This window comes from Crinia signifera, chromosome 6, assembly GCF_055691185.1.
Source record: "Crinia signifera chromosome 6, ASM5569118v1, whole genome shotgun sequence".
Lineage (NCBI taxonomy): Eukaryota > Metazoa > Chordata > Amphibia > Anura > Myobatrachidae > Crinia > Crinia signifera.
This window is the reverse complement of record NC_139222.1, coordinates 153,707,045-153,732,292: the sequence shown is the minus strand read 5'-3', so window position 1 is coordinate 153,732,292 and position 25,248 is coordinate 153,707,045. Positions and strand designations below refer to the sequence as shown.

Below are 25,248 nucleotides of genomic sequence, written 5' to 3'. Positions count from 1 at the left end.
TATATATATATATATATAGCAGTAGTAGTCCAAATTTGCCGGCACTCAGTTTCAATAAACAGCTTGCCCTGGTGCCAGAATAGATATAGACAAGTTCCAATCCCCCCAGGTTTGGGAGAAATAAACGGCACTCAGAGACGGTTATAAATAACAGCAGGTGTATTGAGGAATAATAGTTAACGTTTTCGGGGTATTAGCCCCGTCCTCAGACAATTCCTACAGCCTATATATATATCAGTAGAGCGGACACATAGCTATTGCGCCCGATCGTTCTTTTGGAAGTGATAAAGTAACTGGTACTTTTATCACCGGCCAATCAGCTCCTAACTTTTTAAAACCCAACCTGTAATTTAATAGTCAGGAGCTGATTGGTCAGTGGTAAAATACCAGGCACTTTATTACTTCTCCCTTATCACTGCTCCATACATCTACCCCAGAATGTGGTATAAATGAGGCGCAAGGGAATCTACAGTAGGAGTCACTATTTTAGAAGACTTCAAAGCTGACAGACAATGTTTCAAAGCTAGGGATAAAGGACAGTCGGATGGTTTGTTGTATAGGAGGTGGTAGCACAGACAACATTTGGAGATGTTACTGTTGTGATCGAAGTGCTGAGTTAACTGAAGGATATAAATCCCAGACTGCAAAGAATGGCACACCGCTTACCAAGAAGGGGAGGAGAAAAGCATTCTAGAGAGGGATAGAAATACCTCAACAAGAGATCAAACTCAAGTAAAACCGTCTTAAGATAAATTTGAGGAAGAATTGCTTCAAGGAAAGGGAAGTAGATACAGTAAGTGAAATTGTCATCCAACAGAATTGGGAAAAGATGAGAATCGAAAAGTCTAATATTTTCAGAAATAAAAAAAGACAAACTAGATGGTATATGTGGTCTTCAAATGAATTCTAGAATTACATTTACAATGCAGAATAAGAGGAATTGCAATGTACACCTGGTCAATATTAATAAAGAAACCTGTTCTGTGTGAAAAATTAACATTTTACTATCCCCAGAAATCCAGGACAGTCTGCAGCTATACAGTATTTCTATAGCACATTGCTCACTTCCCAGACAGCAGGGGGAGCTGTGGTTCCACAAAATGACAAAGGTGGAGCATTCGCTATGCTACTTTGCAGATCAATTTTCAGATAAAGTACCTTCATTGGTCGTTTCTTCCAAATAAAGCAATGTTTATAACACTATATGACTGATTTACATATAAGTCAAATAATCAGTGGATTCTGCATTTGTAAATGTGCTGTGTTTTTTTGTTAAATAACAAAATATCATCCCACACACCCAATCTTTTTACTTAACCTTTTTTACGTGTTCCACATAGCTCAGCTTATATTTTTACTGCTTTTTTTGCCAATTGCAGTTAACAGTTTAATAAAAAAATTTGATGCAAAATAGATTCTTGATGAATTGTTTCAGCAATGGATGCTGTTATAGGAACATAAGGAGTTGGAACTAAGCAATAGTTGAAATTTGTTGTATTTGAAGAAATGTCACGGTATATTAAAGAAATATCACTGAACTGAAACACTTCGAATACTTTTTTTATTTTTTATTTACAGTTAAGTAATATATTAGCAGTGTTACAAATGTGAATACACGTTTTGGTATTTTCATAATGACATTTATTCCACAGCAATTTTTACTGCTAATAATTGGTGCAAATTTTATTCTCGTTGATTTATTCTCGTTAAATATTATTGGAGGATGCCACACTAGTGATTTTCCCTTTAGTGGTCATTGCTTATAAAAGTGATTCGGTTTAGGGGATGGAACACTTTTGGAAAATGTAGCTCTAATGAAGTGAGTAGTATCGGAAAAATTACCAGACACACGGTAGGTATTCAATGCTGTTAAGCAGTGATTTTTAGAGACTTTTTTTCTGTGCATATGAGACCTCAAAATTGCCAGGAAAACACTCCACATTAGTGTAGCGCATTTCAGTAGTGGATAATCACAGCAGGAAAAAAAAAATCACCCAGGAACATAAACTCAGCGATTTTTTTTTTTTTATGCTGTTAAAAATCACAGATGAATAAAAATTGTCAGCATGACATAAAGATGAAATGTTTCATTTCTGTCGGCACTGAGTAAATGGATGCGTCAAAACTGTGGCTCATATAAATGAATTGACAATAAATCAGACTATACATTATACTGCGTACCGCTATGTTGAAAACATACCTGGTTTTCAAATTATGATTAATCAGTTAACAGTGTTTCACTACATAAAGTCTGAGAGAGCAACGGCCTGATCAGAATTCTAAACTCATGTATGTATAAGAATTTATAGCGAAGCTTGATATCACTTTTTCCGCATTCGTGATCCTATATTGACCATGTTTAAATGCATAATATCTTCCTGCAATAAATGTTGTCAGAATTTTCATTTTGTTAAGTTGAATCTAGTAATGGGAGGCATATGGGCAAAGTGACCACTTGGAAAAAAAATGGACCGCAACTGCACAGACTGTCTGGGTAACGGTGGGCAAGGCGAGTAACGACTGGATGTTAGCAATACCCTTTCATGTAATGCTGACATCCAGTTCTACCTCTCATTTCACACTGTTACTAGGCCAGGCATGGAGATAGGGGTTCCATATTTTTGAACTGACCATACAGTATTCTTTTTTCCTAGCAAAAAAAAAATTTCAATGACTGAAAGATTACAGTATCCAAAATAAGTAAAATATGACTTATATAGATTCTTACTGTAAGTAAAGGGGCCTACAGATGTGGAGATTTGCGGAGCGTTCTGAGCGATGCTAGATCGCTCAGCACACAGTGATGTGTCAGCGCTGTGTGCTGAGCGATCTGTCACAGACAGTGTTCTCCGGTGAGAGCATGCTGGATGATAACCGCCTGGCAATAGCACCGCGCATCGCTACCGCTATGGCACCTACACACGGAGCGATGTAGGGGCATTTTCCAAGCGATCTTGTGAAATCCCTTAGAAAATGCCCCTCAATCTCTGCGTGTGTAGGCCTCAGGATTCAATGCATCAATGTCATCATTATGATTATATTTTGCAGGGGTTACGTGGAGACACTTATTGCAGGTGTGTCTGGAAGCACTGTGATTTGTAAACCACTTTCATTCCACCATAACCATAAAGCGTATAAAACTCAATGTTAAAAAAAAATGTATTTTAGAAATCACCTTTGCTCCCACTCTAAATATATCGCACTCATGTCCAGATTGATATATAGATAAAGTGCTTTCTCTTTTGTGGGCAGGTTGGAAGAGCGTGCACATTAATGCCGGCTCTCCCGTTGTGCTGCCTGACAATGTGGAGATGTGATTGCATTTTGCAGGATCTGATTTCTCTCCACCCCCTCCACCCCCCACCCCCTGCAGCTTGAATGCAATTCACACTGTGACAGAACTAAACTAGGTCATAGTACATCCATGCCGCTTCACTCACCTCTCATAGAAGTCATCTCTGTAGTAATCAAAGTCAAAATCATAGCCACTGTGAAAAGAATAAAGAGAATTTAAATTTGCGAGCACACTGGGCAAAATAAGCCTATCTGCGTGGGTAAGGGAGCATCAGGAATACAATCTCCCAGAGCCTTCTTCATGTACCCATTACCCTTTTCCCCCAGTGTATTCTCCTCGAGTCTATCTTCCTGGAAAGTTCAGAGTTTTGCCCCCGGTGCTGTACATCACTAAATTACACATTAAACTTGTCATTTACATTTAATATGGTCCCTGTTGAGAGTCTCTTCTGTGTTCTAGTCACATTCCGGTGTGTGTGTGTGTGTGTGTGTGTGTGTGTGTGTGTGTGTGTGTGTGTGTGTGTGTGTGTGTGTGTGGAAGGTACAGAACATGGATGAACAGTATGTTTCTACTACAGCATAATGAAATAATTTTTGACCTCTGAACAGCATTTACACTAATGTTTCAATGCAATGTATAAAACCTTTAGTACAGGCTTTGTTACTTATGTGGTATCAAATACAAATAAGGTTCATACAGGATATGCAGTTTTTTTTTTTTGGACTACCGTTAAAAAAAAATACATCTTTATGACATTTTTTTGTTGTAATTACAATCTGAGATGTTCCCTTACCTCCCTTCCACCGTTATCCTTTTTGTTTTCTCTTCCTCCCTTCTCCGTCTAAATTTTGTTAAGCTTTGAAAAATGTATAAATATATACAGTATTTGTATTTTTTTTTAAAACAGTGCATCAAGGATGCTTAATTAGAGACAATGGATTCAAAACCCATCCTGTAGAGTACATAGATTAAATCGCTAACTAGTACTGCGTGTGTGCGTATTGCCACTTCACAATCAATTCTTTCCCCTATGGATGTGGCTAATAACATTACTTGCATGATGTCACTGAATTTATTTTCAAAATGTTATGATCACAAGCAGTCTTTTGCTTGCAGGGAGCAAGCATTTTCAAAGGATTTACTCTGGGATGGGATTCTCTTTGCAATGCAACCTCTTGCATTTATGTGTACATACCAGCCGCATATTAAATGCTATTCACCATGCTTCAGTAGGACATGATTTGATCTTTGCCCTCCACACAGCAAGATGTGGGCTACTCTTCTTCTACTGTAATGATGCTGTTTAACCAATTCCCTTTTGAAGTCATCTGTAATTTACACTCAAAGTGGTAACATTTTACAACTTAATAGGATTCACGTTTTTTTTTTTCTATCACAGCCCTGAAAAATCCTTAATATGAGAAATCCAATAATTATTTTAATTGCCTCTGAAATTACTGCAAAACCGCCAGTGATTTCTTTTATACTTTCAGCCTCTCTAATTGGTTTTAAAAGATAATTGTGGCATGATAACCCTTTTACAGTCAAAGGGGAATTTTAACCCTGTGCAAATATGGAAATTTCCTGTATACTCTGGAGTACTGTGTCATACCTCCCAACTTTCGTCTGGAGGAAATAGGGACACTCGCGCGGCGAAGCCGCGCGAGCGCCCGAAAAGGGGGCGGGGCGTATGCAAATGAGGGCGCGGCTTATGCTAATTAGCCGCGACCTCATTTTCATACGAGAATAGACGCTGTGCGCATGCGCACAGCGTCTATTCTACTAGATTGGGGGCTCTCCCAACTGCCACCCCCCGCAGCGGGACAATGCCTGCCGCGGGTGGGACGTCGGGACAGGACCCGAAAATCGGGACTGTCCCGACGGAATCGTGACAGTTGGAAGGTATGCTGTGTTCTATGCCAGTGGTTCGAAGCCTTGGCCACCCACAAGTCACAATATTAATATTTCTATTTAGCTCAGTCATACAGTAATTTGTGAATTTTAAGATGTATAAAATCAAATACAATAAATCTTTGACAAATATTATCATTCGAGAACATGTATTTCATTGGGCCAAAAGACCTTTCTCACAGCCGTCTCTGCTGCAGGTGACTACGGAAAGCATTATACTACTTGTGAACGTTGAAGAGTTTGCAACTTGCATTGACTGGAAATGTTACAGTCTGAAGAAATTAGAAATTAATTTTAAATGATGCCACATGCAGCAACAGAGTACTCTTGTTTTGCCAACATTGGCACAACAGTGATACACTCCCTTTTGCAGGGCCTAGTGGTGTAGCAATACCACGGCAGATTAAGCAGTGGCACTGGCACCTGTTTAATACAGGTTAAATGCAGTCTAGCCATCCTGATGGAATCTGCTGACGTTATATTTCCAAAAATGGGAGCTGGATAGATGCTAGAGGTCCTACTGGACTATTTTTTTTGTATCCTTTAAAGCAGTGTTTCCAGTCTGCAAGTACCGCCAACAGGTCATGTTTACTGGATTTCTTTAATCGTGCAATCTAATTTGCTGGGTCAGTAATTATCTGATCTGCTTCCACCAGTGACGTAACTATATAATTTGCGCCCCCCCGCCAAACTTTTTCGGCGCCCCCCCCCCCCCCCCCATACCCATACCTGACAGAGCCGCATCTGCGGTCACTGTCTCCCTCAGCTCCGCTGCGCTGCTCCAGTCTCCGCTGCGCTGCTGCTCGGCCGCATCTGTGGTCACTGTCCCGTCACTCGCTCCCGGCGCCGGCTCCTGCTGATAATGAAAAGTGACTCTTAGAAAATGGCTGCCAAAAATGGCTGCAATACGGGGGCAGCCATTTTCTAAGTGTCACTTTTCATTATCAGCAGGAGCCGGCGCCGGGAGCGAGTGACGGGACAGTGACCGAAGATGCGGCCGGGCAGCAGCGCAGCGGGTAACTATAGCACCGCAGCCCCCCCGGCGCCCATAGTTACTCTGCGCCTCCCCGCCACGGCGGGGGCTGCGGAGGCTTAGTTACGCCACTGGCTTCCACTGACTAACTAACTCTCAAAGCATGACCTGTTGTGGGGTTTTGAGAACTGGAGTTGGGAACCACTGCTTTAACCCCTTTGCTGAGTAGGCATTGTCATTTGCATATACCTTTAAAACTATTATCTTCTGCAGGAAAGTACTTATGGTAAATGAACCTTCTCCTCACCAGCGCTAATCACCAGTGGGGAATCCTAAGCAGTAGTGGGGCCAGTCCTAGGCATGTGATGGTGGTGTTACAGCTTTAGTTATTATGGGGTTCCCATTGAATTCCTACCTGTACAGTGCAGCAGCTGCTGCACGCTTCAATCCTTTGGGCCTGCTTGGCCTGGGCTCCCCAGCCATGTTGATATCTGGTGAGAAAGGTAAAACATGAGTAAAGCACTGATAGGGATAGATATTTCTAATAAAAGCAGATAATTTATGTTAATCCTATTTTTCCTTCTGGTTACACACCTATATCGTTCCATATATACTGTATCAAACAAAAAGGTATAAGGATAGTAGCCAATTTACCTGTAAACATGTACCCTATACAACAACAGTTCAAATTCCCGGACTCTGAATTCCTTCAGGTGAAACATTTTGTTATCAGTCCCTGGAGTTCCAGAACACTTTTCCTTGTAACTCCTGAGCGTAATTTGTACCTCCAGTAATTAACAAATGAATAAACCTATTAGAGTCTGCATATTACTTGGAATCCGTGGGTTACCAACATTACCATAGGATTTATCACAAGGGGAAAAGGCTCAACAACTGAGTAACTATGGACATTATCCCGTAGCTCAGGGGTGTCTTTAGAGAGGAGGAGCCTCCTGGGCCGGACCCCCTCCTCTATGCCGGAAGTGGCGCAGGGAGCAGTTGGGTCTGAGCGCTCTAGTGCTCAGACCCTACTGTGCATGTGTGAACCTCCGCTGCATTGTGGAGTCTGAACACGCGCAGATCATGGGAAAAATGCACACTGCACCATTTTTTCTCTGTCAATTTCTGCAGTACTCCTGCTGCAGTACGAGGGTAAGTAGTCTGCAATTTGGGCAATATGCACACTATGGCACTCTGTACACTATGCACACTGCACCAATTATAGATATGCCACTCCCGTGGCTGTAAAACTTGTGCCTAATTGCATAAGCCTCTGTATGTTACACTTTTAGCGGTACTTGTGTATTTTGGCGGCGCCCGTCGTGGGCATCGTGTGCCTTAACTTTAAGGCACAGGACGCGACGCGATGGACGCGATTTCTCCATAGGCTTCAATGTTAAAATATTTTTAACATTGAACCCGATGGAGAAATCGGGTCCATCGCGTCGCGTCCTGTGCCTTAAAGTTAAGGCACACGACGCGACCGACGCGACCGACACGATTTCTCCATAGGCTTCAATGTTAAAATATTTTTAACATTGAAATACTGTCGGTCGCGTCGGACTTGTGCCATTATAATGGCACAAGATCAAATGTAGTTGATAAAGTCCATGTAACATAGAAAACAATGGGAAATGGGCCAATATGGCCCATTTCTCATTGTATATGGCCCCGTCATGTCCAAATATAAATGCCCCCCATTGTCAGCGGCACCCCAGTATTGACGCCAACCCGAAGCGTGGCGAGCGTAGCGAGCCCGCGAGGGGCGGCGGTACGCGTCCTACGACCTTTTCATACCCCTACTATCCACGTCGGCGTGGAGTTGAGAATAGAATAGTGTGGCGAGCGCAGCGAGCCACCGAGCCCGAAGCGTGGCGAGCGCAGCGAGCCCCGCGAGGGGACGCGGATACCTTCACAGGTATCCGCGTCCCCACGCGGGCTTCACAGGTGTCCGCGTCCCCTCGCGGGGCTCGCTGCGCTCGCCACGCTTTGGGCTCGGTGGCTCGCTGCGCTCGCCACACTATTCTATTCTCAACTCCACGCCGACGTGGATAGTAGGGGTATGAAAAGGTCGGAGGACGCGCACCGCCGCCCCTCGCAGGCTCGCTGCGCTCGCCACGCTTCGGGTTGACGTCAATACTGGGGTGCCGCTCACAATGGGGGGGCAGTTATATTTGGACATGACTGGGACATATACAATGAAAAATGGGCCATATTGGCCCATTTCCCATTTTATTCCATGTAAAATGGACTTTATCAAGTCCATCTTATCTTGTGCCATTATAATGGCACAAGACCGACGCGACCGACACGATTTCAATGTTAAAATATTTTAACATTGAAGCCTATGGAGAAATCGGGTCCATCGCGTCGGTCGCGTCGTGTGCCATGTTAATGCACACGACGCGACGCGATGGACGCGATGGACCCGATTTTTCACACACGATGGACCCGATCCTCATCGTGGGCGCCGCCAAAATACACAAGTACCCTTTTAGCTTCTATGAAGCGATTTCTAAAACCTTCTTAGCTTCTACAGCAGGGGTGGGGAATCTCCAGCCCACGTAGCCAGGGCTTCAAGGAAGGAGTTCTCCTCGTGAGAGGTTGTGAGAGGTTGTGAGATCTTGTGAGAGGTGACTTAATCAGCAGCAGCCCGTGAATGGGACGGGAGAGTGGGACGGGTGAAGCTGCCAGCTGCTGCGTGGGATTTGTAAGTACCTAATATACATATCGACCCCCAAAGGAATTTTACACATTATAAATTGCCCTTGCAATGAAAAAGATTCCCCACCCCTGTTCTACAGCATGAATAGAATATTGTCAAACTGTACCTTCTGGTTCCCCTGTGCTGATAGCTGTCTGTTCTCACATCACCTGGAAATTACATCTAGCTGAATTATGCTAATATTAGGAGCCATTTATTGAACTAGCTTGACCTATCTTTATCGCATTTAATGCACTGGCACAAACTACACAGATTACAAAATACAACATGTTAGAAAGTACAAGAAAGTATGTTGCAATTAATTTGCATAAACAATAAAATTAATAGTTCTTATTTTGAGATATATATATAAAAAAAAAAAAAATATATATATATATATATATATATATATATATATATATATATATATATATATATATATATATATATATATAGAAAGCAGGGGGGGGGAGAAACAGCACTCCAGGCGTCTAGTCACAGAAACACGATCAAGCCATCCAATGTGGACAACGTTTCATTGCTTTTATTTCAGCAATTTCGTCAGGTCATGGCATTGATGCCATGACCTGACGAAATTGCTGAAATAAAAGCAATGAAACGTTGTCCACATTGGATGGCTTGATCGTGTTTCTGTGACTAGACGCCTGGAGTGCTGTTTCTCCCCCCCCCTGCTTTCTATTCATTCATTGGAGCTGGCACCCGGCGCAGATCAGCCCAACACAGGGAGAGCCGGATCAATCCTATTGAACTCTATATATATATATATATATATATATAGACAATGAATGTGTGGCGCCACCTGTGTGTCCTCAACCAAAATAGGGTATGGTAGGCAATGTCCCCCTTCAAATTATGGGGTGTCAGCCAATCTTCAAAGGAAAAGTAATGGTAAGTTACTTAGAGCAAAAGTACGTGTTCAATGGATGAAGATGCGGCGACTATTGCTCTTATACAAAATAAATATACTAATTGTGCTAGCCTGCACTTTTAAGAAAAATAAGTCACTTGGTGATAATGTGGGCCTGAAACACGATGCGTACCAAAATTCACTATGGAAATAATTAATAAAAAATTATCAACGTATATATGTAAAAAAATAAATACATTTATTTGGACAGATTGAAAAAAGTTTTTTTTTAAAACAGACAAAATAGTTAAGAAAATTCCTATCCTAAAAACAATTCTTCTAAAAACAAATTTAAGGTGCAAAGAAAATAGAGTAGCTTATCTTTTTAGATGAGGCAGGAGGGCTATAGTGTCCCAACGCATTTCGTCCTTCTGAGGCCTTGATAAAGTTAAATTTGTTTTTAGAAGAATTGTTTTTAGGATAAAACACAAGCCTGTTTGTAAGCCTAAGGACGGGAAAAATAAATCCCGAAACGTTGCTTAAGACTTTGCCATCTATGTGACTGATTTCTGCTTGAAGTGAAGACTGGGTGTTGCTGTATGTTTCTTGAAGATTTCAGACGGACACTAGTCACAATCGGAGATGTATCTGAAATTCGTTCAATTCTGCATGTAGTGTTAAAATATGCAAGTTTCACTCTGCATAATGCAAAAAAATATTGTTTTACAGGCAGATAAATAACGCATGAAGTGTAATGGAATCTAGAGTCCAGAGATTAGAATGAAGGGTGTTAGAAAAAGGGGTGCTGATTTTCAGCCATAAGATTGGCCTCCAGTAGCATGTGCTCAAAGCCATGAAAGCTCTTGCATATGATCATTCATGAATTAGACACTCTCCGAGTGCAGTTGAAGCATAGTTTTGATTTATGGTTGCTTTGGACATGACAGTTATTGCGTAAAGATATAAATTATTTGTCTTCTCTTCTCCTGATCATGTCTCCAATGCTGACCTTGCTTTGGCCTCTCTGATGTATGAGCAGACGCTTGCTCCAGCCACCGTACTGCAAATCATGGTGTGAAGCTGACAACCGGTTCTACAGCAGTAATCTTAACGTAGCTGTGCGTGCCAGTCCCAGGAGAACCCACCGTATATTATACCAGGCACTGCCAGGCCAGGGAGGGCATTCATTTTATATTGTGGAGAATCCTACATTGCCTCACATAGACAGATTTAAGGCATCCTTAGGAGTCGTTCCAAAGATTTACTACTCTATCCACAAGACCAAGTCATAGTGTCAATGTCATTTTATAATATTTGCTTGGAAGATGCTGGAAAGAAAGCAAAATTATAATCTGCAGGGTTTTCTTATCTGTCTGAGGATTGTACAGATATGATCTTGCAAAGGTTACCAAGAGAACTTTTCACAATAAAAGAAAACAAAAAAATGGATAGGAGTGTATATTAACATGTATATGTAAACATTACAGAACCTTGTGTGAACTGAAGGTTTATGGGGAAAACTAGCTCATTTATAACCATGCAAAATTGTAGACCAGTAGCTCAAATTCTCCTTTGTGATGTCATGCCTTACTGGGAATATATTTTGCTTAATTAATAATGCAAATAAAGAACTGCATAATTATTGTGTTTGTTCAGATGTGTTCAATAGTAGATCTAATATAATATAGAAAATACAGAACAGGTAATTCTGGTTGATTCGCAAGGGTAATTCTGGTTGATTCGCAAGGCTGCAAATTCGCCATGGGGGGTGGGAGGGAAACATTTAATTAGAATTTTGGCTATGTTAATAAAACACATGTAAGACTATGTGCACATTAAACCAAGACGTAATCACTACTGAAAGTTGAGTTAACACACAGCATGGCTGGGAAGACTGGAAAAGGTCTGTCTTCAAAAGACTTTAGAGACACTGAAAATTACTGAATGTGTGAAAGCCTTTGAGCATCAAGAAGAAATCCCATGTTTAAATCCATATATTTCATATTTACATTGTGAAGTTAGCTGTTCACACATACAGTGCATTGCAAAAGTATTCACCCCCTTGGCTTTTTACCTATTTTGTTACATTACAACCTATAATTAAAAAAAAATGATGTGATGGAACTGCACAAAATAGTCTAAGTTGGTAAGGTGAAATAAAAAAAAATATATAAAAAAGTGAAAATTGGCATGTGCATATGTATTCGGGTTGGGATTGTTTGGTCTACAGCAAGTTGGTCGACAAGCGTTAGGTCGACACTGTTTGGTCAACATGTTTCAAGGTCGACAGGTAAATAGGTCGACACAAGCAATAGGTCAACAGTCAAACAGTTTTTCACAGTTTTTTTTACCCAAATGTCAACATAGTTGACATGGACACAGTTTCCAATGCACTGCATCCCCTTGCATCGCTCGCTTCACTCGCAATGTTTCGGGCATGGTGCCTCACTGCGCTCTGCACACTATTTTATACTCCCACCATGTCCTAGTGGATGGCAGGGCATGAAATACCGCCTGTCAGCACATGTTGGCTCAAAAAACAGTAAAAAAAACCATGTTGACCTTGTAACTGTTGGCCTAGACCCTGTCAACCTAAGTCTTGTGTCGATCTAATGACCTGTCGACCTAGACCCATGTCGACCTAGACCCATGTCGATCTAGAACCATGTCGATCTATCCCCATGTCGACCTAACGGTGTCGACCCAACGCTTGCTGACCAACTTGCTGTAGACACAATGAACGTATCTCATGTATTCACCCCCTTTCCTATGAAGCCCCTCAAAAGTTCTGGTGCAACCAATTACCTTCACAAGTAACACAATTAGTAAATTAATTCCACCTGTGTGCAATCTAATGTAGGGTACACACCAGGACGACCTGCTCACGATGCACATCGTGAGCGGGTCGTCAGTGTCTCGTCCGACCCGCTCACGATGACGCGGGAGGGCACGACCCGCTCACGATGTGCACCGTGAGCGGGTCCGATCCGATGGCGACCCGCACCCGGTTGTATGGTCGTCATTGAGATCCTACCTGCAGCAGGTAGGATCTCAATAACGACCGACCGACCCGCGGGACCGCGCATCGGATCGGAATCGCTCCACACCAGCTCAGAAAAGGGCCCAATCAGCACACAATCTGCATCCAATTGATCGGAATCGGATCTAGATTGTGCTGATCGGGCCCTAGTCGTCCTGGTGTGTACCCAGCATAAGTGTCACATGATCTGTCACTATAAACACACCTTTTCTGAAAGGGCCCAGATACTGCAACACAACCAAACAAAAGGCATCACACCATGAAGATCAAGGAGCTCTCAAATAAGTCAGGGACAAAGTTGTTGAGAAGGGTTGGGTTATATATAATCTTTGATATCCCCCAGAGCACCATAAAATCCATCATCTTCAAATGGAAAGGACATAGTACAACAACAAACTTGCCAAGAGAGGGCCGCCCACCAAAACTCACAGACCAGGCAAGGAGGGCATTAATCAGAGAGGCAGCACAGAGACTGCAGGAGCTGCAGAGTTTCACAGCAGAGACTGGTGTATCTGCACATGGGACCACAATAAGCCATACACTAATCTTCCTTGCCAGACAATCATCGTCTGCAAAGCTACTCTGTCAGTCCCTCCATTGGTTACCTGTATTCTATCATACTCAATACAAAATACTTTTACTTACACACAAGGCCATAAAGCATGGGTCTTCAACCTATGGCCCTCCAGATGTTGCTAAACTACATGTTCCAACATGCATTGCCACATTTTTTTCTATAAGAGCATGCCAAAACTGTCAGGGCATGCTGGGAAATGTAGTTCCACAACATCTGGAGGGCCACAGGTTGAAGACCCATGCCATAAAGCAAACTACACCAACATACTTCTCTTATCTCAAAATATCTCTCCACTTGACCTCTAGAGAAGATCTTTTTTAATACAGACACATTACTAGCTCCCATTCATGATTGCAGGACTTTCTTCAGGCTGCACCTTCCCATGCACAATAAGACTCTCCTCCAGTCTCCAGTCCTTCCAGCATTGCCTGAAGACACACCTCTCCAGGCAAGCTTATTGAATTCAATAACCAGCCACACAACCTTCATAAACCTATTCTATCCAATCACGTCCCCACTGTATCATGCACGCATATCCTCACTCTTTCTTTTTTACACTTTTCATCCTCCTGCCCTGGCCAACTGCTGGGTCACCGTATTATACAGCACACCAGGAACCTTTGCATTCTGGTGGACTTTATTCAATATGGAACATCAATCCTTGTCTATCAATGCCTATTTCCCTATAGATTGCAAGCTTGCAAGCAGAGCCCTCATACCTTTTTGACTATCTGTAAATACCCAGTTTGTTGTATCACTGTCTACAATTTACACTGTTGCACTTTACAATTGGAAATGCTGTGCTATATAAGAAACTGTTAAATTATAAATAAATGATAAATATCTTTTAGAGTAGGGATACAAATATAAGCAGAAATCAGATGGTGATAATCTGCCTAGCCGTCACTGCAATGTTTACAAAAATAAAGTCATACAAAAAACAAATTACATCAAAAAAGTGTGCATTTTTAGTCCTGGATTTCTGCACTCCTTATGTGTAGTATCAGGAGCAGACTGGAAACTAAATTTAGCCCTGAAAAATGTTGTAGAAGTAGCCCAATATATGGACAGCACCAGTGCTCGCATGTCAATTTTTATAGTAAATGCTGGTTGAGTATCTCTTTCCAGATGTCTGTTATCCAAATTATTCCAAAAATCATAGTTTCCAGATTGTGCTTTTTATAGGGGGCTAAAAGCACTACTGGGTATAACTGTAACAGCAATTCTGGGGACATGGTATGTAACTGGCGCTAAATATGTGCAAGAAAATTATTTCTAAGCATTCAAACTTAGTGCCCGAGGTAGTACACAAACATTGTTTCATGGTTTGAAACCTTGTTTAATGCACAAATAAGATATATTTGTACATATTTGATGTGTTTGATATGTTTATACAACATAAATGCATTTTGTGTTCACCCGTGGGTCCCGTCCTCAAGAAAAATAAACATATTACCAAACTACAGAAAAATCCATTATCCAAAATGCTTTTGGTCCTGAGCATTTTGGATAAGGGTTACTCTACCTCTATATAAAAAGTATATTTGCTAAAATTTTTGTTGTTGAAATGGTTTTTCTTCAAATATCTTCTATGCTCAATTAACTAATGATAGAGGGATAGGTGGATGGGGAAGACCAGTGCACAAGTGTGGTAGATAAATGTAAATATTAAGAAACAATTTAAGTCCACTATAAAGCAGTCATAGTAAGTCTATTTTGCCTTAAAATAGCTCACAGGTTGTGGAGGTGCACCCAGAGAGTCAAAAATATATGTATTGGGTAGAAAGAAAAGTACAGTTTTTTTGTTGGGGCACTCTTGAAAAAAATGTTTTTTTTCTTTTAATCGCATCAATAGAATCAGTATACAATAAAGGTGTCCCTTATATACCCTGATGTATCCTAATGGCTCTTGCTAGGCAGAAAAAAGTGGAGAGTGATTCCCAGAAAAATGGATAAATCTAAAATGTAACTAAAATGTAACTTTTATTAAAGCTTGACCACAGTCTGAAAACCCATAAACCTACTTATGCACATGGTATTCAAAGTGTGGCAGCAGCAATCTAGCTCAGATACGTTAAAGGAGACTTTTCCTTCCACCTATCCCTTCAAAGCAAAGCTTTGAGAATCACTCTATTTTCCAACTGATACATTATAACTGCTGGGTACTAACTGAATACTAAATTGCAAAGAGCTGAGACTTACGTAGGCTGCATACCTTCGACACATTATAGTGTCAAAAATTGTATACAAGACAAAGGATAGTGTTATAATTATAGTTAATCACTTATATTTTCGCTGGCCTAAGGTTTAAGAAAATGTACATTTTATAAGACAATACATACTGCTTAGTGAATTACCTAAGAAACTGTCAATGTGCACACTGTGTTTTTTCTTGAGGGTAATTAATGTAAATAATTGATTTGATCTACTACTAGTGTGTGTAGTGGACCTCTTTTGTCTATGAGTTACTGATTGGAACATTGGATTAATTTTGACCAGTGATTACCAACACTGTTAAATAAAATGTATTTGCAAGGCACACACCTGCAATTCTCTATCCTCCATGTATTTTCTATTAGAGATAATTGATTAATTGATATATCCATGTTCTATACATTGGAGTGTAATTTCAACCCAGACAAAACTACCCACAGTTTGGTGTGAAAACACAACCCTTGTTACCAGTATGCTTTGCGTAACTACACTGAACATGCAGATGATTGCACATTTTTGTTTGCCTGTTTGTCTTTGTGTTTAAGTGTATATATGTCCTCTAATTTATTAACACGCTTTAATAAAAGTTACTTTTTAGATTTATCCATTTTTTGGGGAATCACTCCCCACTTTTTTTCTACCTAGCAAAATGGATACATCAGGACACCATTATTGTATACTGATTATATTGATACAATTAAAATAAAAATATTTATTTTTCTTAAACAAGAGTGCCCCAACTAAAAAGAGAGTACTTTCTTTCTACCCAATGCTCAATTAAGTGTTTGCTAAGATATGAGACTCAATAGTTAATTAATTGTATTAATTATTTAACTTTTATTTTTTAATACATTTATTAAAGCACAGTTCATTGTGAAATTTTAGTAAATTTGAGTTTTCATTCTGATTTCAAAGCAAATTCAAATGTATTGTTTTAGCCAAAACTAAACCATACCTCCCAACATGACCCTCTCCAGGAGGGACACATTGCTCTGCTCCTGCACTTTCCTCTTAATGTATACTTGCCATCACCTGTGTTGAAGCACCTTTCTTATCAAGTAAACTGTTCAACACAGGTGATGGTAATTATACATTAAGAAGAAAGTGCAGGAGCAGAACATTGTGTCCCTCCTGGAGAGGGTCATGTTGCTAATCCTAGACATACCTACAGGAGTGGACACTTGTTCATTATTTTCATATTAGGCGATTGTGGGTTAATAATGGAATAAATTGAATGATCTACAGTACAAGCAACCGATTCATATAGGACCAACTGCTAAATCTGAAGTCACATTAATAGATCTACTGTATTTTATTTTAAAATGAATTCCAAGACCATGCAAATTGTAGTCTGAGGCCACAAAATACACTGCATACTTCCTTTTATGTCAAATGATGTAACCTATTTATAGAAGTCTCTACCATTTACCAGTTATCATTTAATTTGGTGTGAAAAAAACTTTTTGGTATGGATAAAAGGGATGATCCTTTGGAAACAAGGATACACGGGAATTCAATACATGTGTATGTGGTCCCACAGGAATAAACAGTTTACGCAGAACATGATTTCTCTCCATTGATGATTATCACACATCATAATTACACAAATGAAAATTACAACTATATACCCAGCTTTTGTTACTGGTTTAATCTGATTTGTTTTACACTAACGAAACTAATGGTTTGTCCACACGGTGCAATTAGCACTATCGAGTTTGGCTATATTGTCAAAATCGCCTAGCATTTAGTACAAATTGCACTGTGCTATGCAACACCCGATCCCGATGTGGGGCCCCGCGGCAGCGGAATCAAATGTAGAAAAAGACTGTGCAGCACACACTACTTTCTCATAACGAGAATGCAGCATGGGCCCCTGCTCCCACCAATGGGTCGTCCCTTCCTCCCTGCCAGTTGATGCCGGTACCCCGCCAGGTCTCAACAGCCAGCGATATTCAATACGTATCGGCGGATGCTGGATCGGCCCGTGTAGACACCCATTTAGACAGAATTATTTAAATTTGAAAGATAAGCAAAATATTTCCATCTAATATGTACACAAAATGTTTTTGAATCAACAGGAATATACTGCTTTATATAAATAAACTATAAAAAGTGCAGTGATATTTGCTGAAGGTAACCATACATGGTGCGATCATTTGAACACCAGGAGTGCGTATCAATTTTCACCCGCAAAACACACTGTGTATGGGCACCTTTAGTTGGAGCAGTTGCTTACTTACCCAATGTCTGCCCTGCCAGTACTCGTCCATTCTCCCCAAGGACAGCACCCCGTGCGTGTCTCTCATTCAGGTACTGTACGAAAGCATATCCCTTGTGCACTGAGCAGCCAACAACGCGGCCATATTTAGAGAAGATGGACTCGACGTCGCTCTTTTTCACCACTGCTGTATTTAGGTTACCAATGAAGACTCGGGAATTCAAAGACTTGGGATCATTTTTGTTGGTGATATTGCTGGTAGAGGCTTTCAGGGACATCTTCCCCCCTGATGCTGGAAACAGAGGAGGGGATAATGTGTCAGCTTACACAGACAATGTAGAAATGGTTAAATATGTTTACTATCTTCAGATGGCTGATTTATTAAATTGCACATGCTTTCTTGCTTTCTCTGGGCTTTGTTTGTTTTATTTCTATGTATTTATATTAGGGGAAATTGCTTCATTTATTTTCCCTTGTGTACAACACAGCACTGCTGTGTCCTTTTGTACTGGATACAATTCTGTTTAGAAAGCAGCTTTGTGACATACCCCTGGCAATAAACAATGGTTCAAAACCACAGAAGGAATCTAAAATGAAAAAGCAATGGTTTGCAAGAAGACTATGCAATGAACGTTACCTGAAATGACATCTACTTTTAACAATGTAATAAAGATTTTATTTAAGTAAAGGAGTCATGTCCTGTAGTTTTTAAATGCTGGTGTCCAAATATGTCCTCACCAACAATGGGTTAGATCAGATAAAAAAAGAGAAATCAATTATCATCCCAATTTAAGTATGTAATACATTCTATATAACTGAAATGTGGAATTGAAGAGCACAATATGTATTTATATGTTCAGCTTTGATGAGGTACACAATGTACTACTGAAGAATAGAAGTGAACAGGAGATGCTGCTCCAATGTCCTACAAATTCCACTGTCACAATGCTAAACTACATGCTTCTGAAACAAAATCAATATGGTGTGACAGCGGAACAGCATTCCCCCTTGCATACACATATAAGCTTATCCCAACTTAGGCAGCACAGTCCCTAATTGAGGACTCTATGCCTTCAAACCATATGGGACAGCTTTGATCTATAGCATCAAACGACTGGAAGGTGGGTCCCATTCACTGCTGTTCTGCATAGCTACAAACAGGTACAGGCATTCATGTGGTGCTTTTAGAAAAGAAGCACCAGGATCTGATGTGGATGTGGATGCTGACCTGATTCTACCCCACTTTAGAATATTGTGCTTGTCACACTTTAGAAAATCGTGTTCTGCTTATCAGAAAATTGTGCTATAACATACCTCCCAACATGACCCTCTCCAGGAGGGACACATTGCTTTATTCCTGGACTTCTTTCTTAATTAATGATTGCCATCACCTGTGGTGAATCACTTTTCTTATCAAATGACCTGTTCAAAGCAGGTAATGGTTATCATAAATTAAGGGAAAAGTTCAGGAACAGAGCATTGTGTCCCTCCTGGCATGGGTCATGCTGTAAAGTGCCATCTTAGATATACTAACACAGTGGGCGAAATGTAATAGGGTGTGATTTGTTAGACATGTGCGATTTTTGGTCAAAAACGGCCGAAATCGCACATTTTCCGAAAATCGCACATTTAATAGGTTGAAAATCGCGGTAAAAAATCGCACTTTTTACCGCGAAATCGCACTTTTCTAAGTGCGATTTTTAGTCACATTTCAATTCGCATCCAGATGTTTTCCCATTATAAAGTATACAACTCGCAAATGTAATAGGGTGCGATTTTTGGTCAATGTTACCAAAAATCGCAAAAAAAATAGACCAGGTTCTGACAGGCGATTTTGACAGAACCATGCACAGATCATTGAGATCTGTGCATGGTTCTGTTAATAAAAATGTGTAAAAGTGTTTTTATAAAAAAAAAATGGCGTGGGGTCCCCCCTCCTAAGCATAACCAGCCCCGGGCTCATTGAGCCGGACCTGGTTCCAAAAATACGGGGGGACAAAAAGCATAGGGGTCCCCCGTATTTCTGAAACCAGCCCCGGACTCTTGGACCGGTCCTGGTTCCAAAAATACGGGGGACAAAAAATCTGGGGGTCCCCCGTATTTTGAAACCAGCACCGGGCTCCAACAGCCCGCGGTGTCATGCCACAGCCGGGGGACACTTTTTATACAAGGTCCCCCGGCCAAAACATGAGCACCGTGGCTGGTCAGCCTTGGACGGGGTACCTGGAGGAGTGGGGACCCCCCCAATAAAGGGGTCCCCCCCCCCCAGGCTTCACCCGTCCAGGGCTGAAGCCCGGGGCTGTCACCGGCGTCCGTGGCCAGTGGACGCCGGCCTGATAGGGTTAAATTCATCATACATATCATTACATTGCTTTTTACCGGCGAACTACAAGTGCCAGCAGACCTCCCCCGCATGCTGGGACTTGGAGAACCACAAGTCCCAGCATGCGGGGCATTAATGGGCCCGCTGGGACTTGTAGTCCACCTGTAAAAAGAATGTTTATAAAAAACACACACACAGAGAAGTACAAGTTTATTACACACACACACCTCAATTTTACACAGCGTTACTTACCATTCCTGGATCCAGCGCTGGTCTGGCTGCTTTACAGCCGGCTCCCCCCGAACTGACAGGCAGCGGGGAGAAGCGGCTGTCTCCGTCGCTTCTAACAGCCTCTGTAGCGCTGTCCGAGTGCTACAGAGGCTGAGAGCGTGATTGGCTGAGCTACAGTATGCGTCTCCATGGAGACGCATAGCTCAGTCCTGATTGGCTGAGCTATGCGTCTCCATGGAGACGCATACTGTAGCTCAGCCAATCACGCTCTCAGCCTCTGTAGCACTCGGACAGCGCTACAGAGGCTGTTAGAAGCGACGGAGACAGCCGCTTCTCCCCGCTGCCTGTCAGTTCGGGGGGAGCCGGCTGTAAAGCAGCCAGACCAGCGCTGGATCCAGGAATGGTAAGTAACGCTGTGTAAAATTGAGGTGTGTGTGTGTAATAAACTTGTACTTCTCTGTGTGTGTGTTTTTTATAAACATTCTTTTTACAGGTGGACTACAAGTCCCAGCGGGCCCATTAATGCCCCGCATGCTGGGACTTGTGGTTCTCCAAGTCCCAGCATGCGGGGGAGGTCTGCTGGCACTTGTAGTTCGCCGGTAAAAAGCAATGTAATGATATGTATGATGAATTTAACCCTATCAGGCCGGCGTCCACTGGCCACGGACGCCGGTGACAGCCCCGGGCTTCAGCCCTGGACGGGTGAAGCCTGGGGGGGGGGGACCCCTTTATTGGGGGGGTCCCCACTCCTCCAGGTACCCCGTCCAAGGCTGACCAGCCACGGTGCTCATGTTTTGGCCGGGGGACCTTGTATAAAAAGTGTCCCCCGGCTGTGGCATGACACCGCGGGCTGTTGGAGCCCGGTGCTGGTTTCAAAATACGGGGGACCCCCAGATTTTTTGTCCCCCGTATTTTTGGAACCAGGACCGGTCCAAGAGTCCGGGGCTGGTTTCAGAAATACGGGGGACCCCTATGCTTTTTGTTCCCCCGTATTTTTGGAACCAGGTCCGGCTCAATGAGCCCGGGGCTGGTTATGCTTAGGAGGGGGGACCCCACGCCGTTTTTTTTTTAACTTTTTTTTTTGCACAAAAGCGCATTTATAAAAATGCGCACATTTTCATGACTGAAAATGCGCACATTTTCATGACTAAAAATCGCGGCAAATCGCGGCAAATCGCATTTTTTTGCCGCTAATTCGCATCTCATTACATATGCGAATTCGCGGCAAAAAACGCGATTTTTAAAGGTGCGATTTGGTGCGATTTTTTTTTAGTCTAAAAAATCGCACCCTATTACATTTCGCCCAGTTTGTTCAACAGGGGATTGGGTAAAAACCAGAAATGCCTGGCCCCCGGAACTGCAGACTAGACCAGCTCTATGCAGCAATCTCTGACACTCTGGAGGTTGTAATGCGCCTTCTGTCCATCCACATCTGTGAGGTGTCCTGCATGGTGGGGGCATTTCGGACACCTGTGACCAGGGAGACTGGGAGATTACAGCCTCCCTGTATGGCCTGGGGATATAGTATAAACAGAAACAGTCAGGACCATACGGGTACATCAAGTACAACCTCCATAACTAGACTCATTATACTAAAGCCTAGATGTGATTCTCCCCCCAGGATTGTAAATTTTGGCTTCATTTAACCCACTGATCCCCCTACTAGACCATAAATTGCTGATTATAGCCATGAATGTTAATATCCATCAAGTACTTGTCCATCACCACCTCAACTGGCAGTGAGTTCCACACCTTTACTGCCCTCACCATGAAGAACCCCTTCCTTATAATGGTATGAAACCTCCTCTCATCTAGTTTAAGTGGATGCCCTCATGTCTTGGTCATCAACCTTAGGGAAAAGAGGTTGCTTGACAGATTAAGGGGCTATATAAGGAACTTTTTATACATGTTAAGCATGTCTCCTCTTTAACATCTTTTTTTTTTTCAAGTGTAAACATTCCTAGTTTGGCTAATCATAACACATGTTCTTCATTATTATTATTATTAATATTATTGTTTATTTATATGGTGCCACAAGGGTTCTGCAGCGCCTGACAATACATAGATGAGCAAAGAACAATACAATAAAGATTGTGATTTGCAGTACAAATGCAAATTAGGACAAGTACATGGTAAATAAAAAAGACAGTTGCAACAGCGGACACTGATGCAATTATAACAGTGGCAGAGATATATTCTAAGTAAAGCACACGTGGAGAGACGGCCCTGCTCATTAGAGCTTACATTCTAAAAGTATGGGGCAGACAAACTGGGGTGACACAGCTGGGTTAGAAGCAAACATAAACATAGGGTTAGGATAAGAAATGGTTGGATTTAATGAAGAAGTGGGTCTTGAGTGCCGTTTAAAGTTTTGTAGGGAAGTGGCAAGTCTAATAGGGAGGGGTAGAGAATTCCAGAGATGCGATGCACAATGGCCAAAGTCCTGGAGGTGGGAATGGGAGGAAGAAACCAGTTTGAAGGAGAGGCAACGTGCAATTGTGGAGCGGAGATGGCAGGTGGGAGTTTAAAGGGAGACAAGGTCAGATATGTAGGAGGGAGAAGAATGGGTGATGGCTTTGTAAGTGAGCGTAAGGAGCTTGAATTGTATTCTGAAGGGAAAGGGGAGCCAGTGCAGGGCTTGTAAGAGAGGGGAGGTGGACATTTGTACGTTTGGAGAGGAAGATGAGATGGGAGACGTAGAGGATAGATTGGAGTAGAGAGAGGTGTTTTACAGGTAGGCCAGAAAGTAGTAGATTAATTAATTAGCTTAGTTGCCCTTCACTGAACCTTCTCCAGTTCAAGAATGTCTTTTTTGTAGTGTGGGGCCCGGAACTGTACTCCAAACTTAAAATGGGGCCTAAGAAGTGCCTTAAAAAGTGGCACAATAACAGTGTCGTCCCTTGATTCTATACCCCTTTTTATACACACTAGTATCCTATTGGCCTTATTTGCTGCTGCTTGGCATTTCCATTTCTGATGTTCCTAACTCTACCCCATTAAGATTGTAGCTAGCACACTGATGCACAATCTTACATTTGTCAACACTGAATTGCATTTTCCATTTATCTGGCTACACCTCCAGTTTGTTTAAATTCCAATGTAGCATGGATACATCCTGACCTGTTTTAATCACTCTGCAAAATTTTGCCATTTCAAAGTAACAGATATAGGGCCAGATGTATCAAGCTTCAAAAGTGATAAAACGTAGAGTGATAAACAGCCAGTCAATCAGCTCCTACCTGCCATGCCACATGCTGGGTTTGAAAAATAACAGGTACGAGCTGATTGGCTGCTTGTATATCACTGTCCACTTTATCACTTTTGAAGCTTGATACATCTGGCCCATAAACTGGTGTCCTGTGAATTTGAATGAGGTACCCAAAATCATTTTATTAAGTTCCTAGCGTCAGTGGTGGAACTAGCGAGAGGTAGGCATTGGTTCAAAAATATGATTTTAGCCCCTTCTCCCCCCCCCCCCCATTGAGTGCCTGTGCCATATGGGAACGCCCAGTGTTTCTTGGGCATTCCTATGAAAATGCTGGGTGTTCTCATGCTAATGGACAGATAACGCAGGTGCGGTGGCAGACAGCGGACATCACCAGATGCCCGCCCTATTCCCTCAGAATGTACATTCTGATCTAAGGTTGCTCTGAGCGACCATTGAATGATGTGGGTGTTCTCCTGCAGGCTGCGAATGGATGTGTATGTTAAACATTTATTTGCATGCTGTGCGAACGTACGTGCCATGCGAATGGTGTGCCGGTATACCACCAATAGCAAGGTGAATCAACCATAATAACCTCCTAAATCCCCCTGTACTCTGCACTGTATCACACTACATGCCCCTATATGCTGCACTACATCACTGCGCTTTAGTATATATAATGTATTACATCACCACACTACATCCCCATGTACACTGCATTACTTGACACTACAACCCACTATATGCTGCACTACATCACCACACTACATCCGCCTATATGCTGCCCTACATTGCTATTCTACATCCCCTATATACTACACTACATGGCTACACTACCTCCCCCTGTACGCTGCAATGCATTGCTATACTTCATCCCCTTACATGCTGCTCTAAATCACTGCACTGCATTCCCTATGCGCTACACTACATGCTCCCTATATGCTACACAACATCCCCCACAATAGCATCAGTACATCTCGTTCCTCCCAAAACATGAACTTCCCATTAGGACAATCTCTCAGTTTATCTAAACGGGAGGCAATAAAATAGAGGGCGGCAAAGTCAAAGGAAAGGAAGGCTACAAGGTCGAAAGGAAGAAGGAGATGGGCCTTGTCCTCTGAACAGTAGAGAACAGAGAGTAGAAGAGTATAGGGAACAAAGGTGGTGTCTTGGTCCTTTGTATGGGAGAAAGCAGATTAGAGGATGGTAGGGAAGAAGGAGGGAGTCTTGGTTCTCTGAATGGGAGAATGCTCAGAATGGGAGGGATTGGCCAGGCACAGTCGCTAAACCTGACCAAACTAGTGGGCATGCTGCAAAAAATCCAGTATAAAATCAATAATAATAATAATAATAATAATAATAAACCTTTGAGTAAATATAGCCTCACTGTGCAAGTATTCTGTTTTGCACTGCAGTCACTGTGTGCACCTGTGTGTAAAAGGCCAAAGCAATACAATAGAAAAATCTTAAAATGATCTATTTACCACCCCCATTCCCCATCTACAATTGTGAAATGATTTCCCAATGTAGTAAATAAATAGTTTATTCCAGTATGTAACTGAATGATAGCCACATCTCCATAGAGAAACAATGTGTGCATTTTGCTCACTATTACTAGTAGTCGATAACACAGACAACAAGGGCTGCCATCAGAAATTGTTGGGCCCAGGACTGACAAAATAGGCAGGG

The 25,248-nt window shown here is 42.0% G+C and overlaps 1 protein-coding gene across 5 annotated transcripts in view; it reads right to left on the bottom strand.

Annotated features, from left to right (window-relative positions):
- Positions 1 to 25,248, bottom strand: part of RALY (RALY heterogeneous nuclear ribonucleoprotein) — a 155,979-nt gene that overhangs the window by 11,093 nt on the left and 119,638 nt on the right. For 3 of the 5 annotated variants that reach the window (XM_083147687.1, XM_083147689.1, XM_083147688.1), the window contains 4 exons: positions 17,823 to 18,092; positions 6,595 to 6,670; positions 4,089 to 4,151; positions 3,441 to 3,488 (listed from right to left, as the gene is read on the bottom strand). In XM_083147687.1, coding sequence (XP_083003813.1) covers positions 3,441 to 3,488; positions 4,089 to 4,151; positions 6,595 to 6,670; positions 17,823 to 18,078 — 443 coding nt within the window. In that variant the 5' untranslated portion in view covers positions 18,079 to 18,092. The remainder of the gene's footprint in view (positions 1 to 3,440; positions 3,489 to 4,088; positions 4,152 to 6,594; positions 6,671 to 17,822; positions 18,093 to 25,248) is intronic. The other 2 variants (XM_083147690.1, XM_083147691.1) reach the window with 1 other exon arrangement.